Below are 2,609 nucleotides of genomic sequence, written 5' to 3' on the forward strand. Positions count from 1 at the left end.
CTGTTATGGAGCTTTGGCTTACGCCGATTGAAGACGACTCTTCACGCGAGAGTGACAAATCTAAAGCGCTTTCGCAAGGACAGGTGTTTCAAATGGAGACGAACGTCAAGTCACGTGCCACCAATGGCGGACAGGTAGCTACACTGTACCGTACATACAACTGCTACATCGTACAGCAGGTCAACAGAAAATATGACGGCTCCACTACGACTTGGCCACAATGTAGCATCTGTTGCATGATAAGTAGGGTGACTCATGACTTGCATGTGCGTTGTGTGTGCGGAAGTGCGTCGACGTCACAGTCTACGGAGACAGTCCGCGCGTTGTCTTTCAAAACAAAACCCGGATTATCTGCATCTCGTTGTGTTACAATGTCCCGTATTTGGATACTTGCTATGTCAACGACTTTACTGATAAATCTGTGTAGCCACCAGACCTTTTTCTTCTCATTGTCGCAACGTGTAGTGAAAAGAAAGTTTGGAGCATAAATTCAACGATAGGTAGGATGCAACAGAGGACGAGTTTTCGTAGGAGAGGGACGGAAGTGGACGTGCTTTGATGCTGTCACTGCCATGGCGCCTCACTTAGTGAATTTCGTCCCAGGAAACGAGATGACCAGCTACCCTGTTTAGATCAGCATATGATGCAGTGTATCTTAGTCGATTTCTAACAGCAGTTTGTGTTGGTCTCTTGATTTCTTTTGCACGGGAGAGGATAATGAAACGGGCGGAAATGGCTGATCTTGAAATGCACGGTGTGCAGTAAGTACATTTACTACGTAGTATGGGCGCTTTTGTATGAATCTTCAAACCTTCAGGTGTGCGTTGATTGTTTTGGAGGCGATGTATTGTCGTCTAGGGTACAGGCAAGACGATTTATGTCCAGATGGATTTGCGCCTTGGTGGTGGGGGGTAACTTTTGAACCTCCTGTGCTTAACTCCACCGCTAGAACGCAATTTGTTTCCCTCATGCTATTGCATTGATGTTTTTCTTTTCACTTGGCAAGAGTAGCACCAAACCGTTGCTTGTGAGGGTGTCTATCGGTTGCATGAAATACGAGTTTCGTCGACTCGGGGTCAGCTCTTGTGACAAACGGTAGGCAGGGCTGATGGTAGTAGGCGGGACTTAGGCTTTTGAGCTTTGCCAGATGCTTACCCGTACCACTGTCTCGTGTATTTCAATCAGTAAACGTTGTACAAGTTCTCTGACAAGTTGTACAACGTAGCTGAACGTTCTTACGTCGGGAAGAGAACGTCGAACACCTAAAGGGGTCCTTGTCGTGAAATTTTGCCATGTCAACCCAATGTGAGCATTCACATTCGATAACAGCTCTAAAGTCAAGACAACCGATCGTTTTCGCTGATGTATTGCGCTTTGTGGCATTATCCGGGTACTTTTGATAGATCTACGTGGTTGTTCCATGCATTGTCATGGTTACGTTAATTAATCTATGATTTCTACCCGAGGCCCGGATATTCGGGCTAAGGGTATAGTCGTTATTTTTAGTATGGAGTGTGAGGAACTTTGTTCAGTTTGTCTGTCCTGTTTTACACATTGCAGTCTCTCCAGTTTAATTAATAGGACTGTACGGGTCACTGCATGAAACCAAAGGATAACACCAACGTCACAAATTTATTTCAATTGGTGATTAAAATTACGAAATATTTTGTGTAGCCGTTCCTACCGTGGTAATATTGCATACAACATTTGAAATATTGAGTCAAAATTTGGTCAAATTTTGAATCAAAATTTTTTATGTGCAAACAGTTTGGTTTGGTGTATTGCTAGTTGGCATACATTGGCATCATGGATATATGATGTTGTTAGGATCAACACGATGGCAGCTTTGCTGACCAGGTGTCTAACGTTATTCGTCAGAAACGAGTCGTCTCAGTTTGGCACCAGAAAGGTACGCACACTTTATAGATAAATATATAGATACGTGTAATAGTTGAAGGGTACATGGTACGTTGTTTATGATAGCTGGCACCAGCAGTTTGCGGTCGTTTTGTAATCTCAGTGAAAGCGAACGAGATTTGGTCATGGAAATAGAGACGAAGTTTTATGCACAAGATGTTGCCAAGAGGGAGCCGCTGCTGCATCTAGCTGTGATGGCAGGAAACTTAGCGGTTGTAGAGGTAATAAATAAAAAACAATTTAACGTGCCTAATCTGTGCACCTTTTGCCCATTCCAATTTTCTATTTGGCAAAAGTCAAAAAATTAAAATGCTTTTACTGCTTTTGTACTTTTCAATTTTAATAAAATTGAAAAGTACATGCTTTCATTAGCACGTATGCACTTTTTGAAAATTGAAAAGTACAGTAGTGTGTCATGCACTTTCTAATTCTGTTGGAAGAGAAGCCAAGTTGCAATGATAACACGTCTAGCAAAATTAGTTAGCAACTATGATGTGTAAACCATGCCGGGAATAAAACGCAATGGCTACTTAGCAACACCAAAAAGCTTCTTAACTGGAGATAATCACTGAAGACTAGTTTTATCGAATCTAAAAGATTTGGTTTTACTAACTAAAATAAGAAGCATTCAAATGTCTATTAGCAGTGAATTAGTAATACCTTGAATATTCTTTGTAACATTGCCATAGTGC

At 41.8% G+C, this 2,609-nt stretch overlaps 1 protein-coding gene across 1 annotated transcript in view; it reads left to right on the top strand.

Annotated features, from left to right (window-relative positions):
- Nucleotides 1–2,609, top strand: part of LOC134185764 (transient receptor potential cation channel subfamily A member 1-like) — a 21,160-nt gene continuing 18,551 nt past the window's right edge. The window contains exons 1-3 of the mRNA XM_062653633.1: nucleotides 1–134; nucleotides 1,828–1,909; nucleotides 1,984–2,138. Of these exons, the coding sequence (XP_062509617.1) occupies nucleotides 6–134; nucleotides 1,828–1,909; nucleotides 1,984–2,138 (366 nt within the window). The 5' untranslated portion in view covers nucleotides 1–5. The remainder of the gene's footprint in view (nucleotides 135–1,827; nucleotides 1,910–1,983; nucleotides 2,139–2,609) is intronic.

This window comes from Corticium candelabrum, chromosome 10 (genome assembly GCF_963422355.1).
Source record: "Corticium candelabrum chromosome 10, ooCorCand1.1, whole genome shotgun sequence".
Taxonomy (NCBI): domain Eukaryota; kingdom Metazoa; phylum Porifera; class Homoscleromorpha; order Homosclerophorida; family Plakinidae; genus Corticium; species Corticium candelabrum.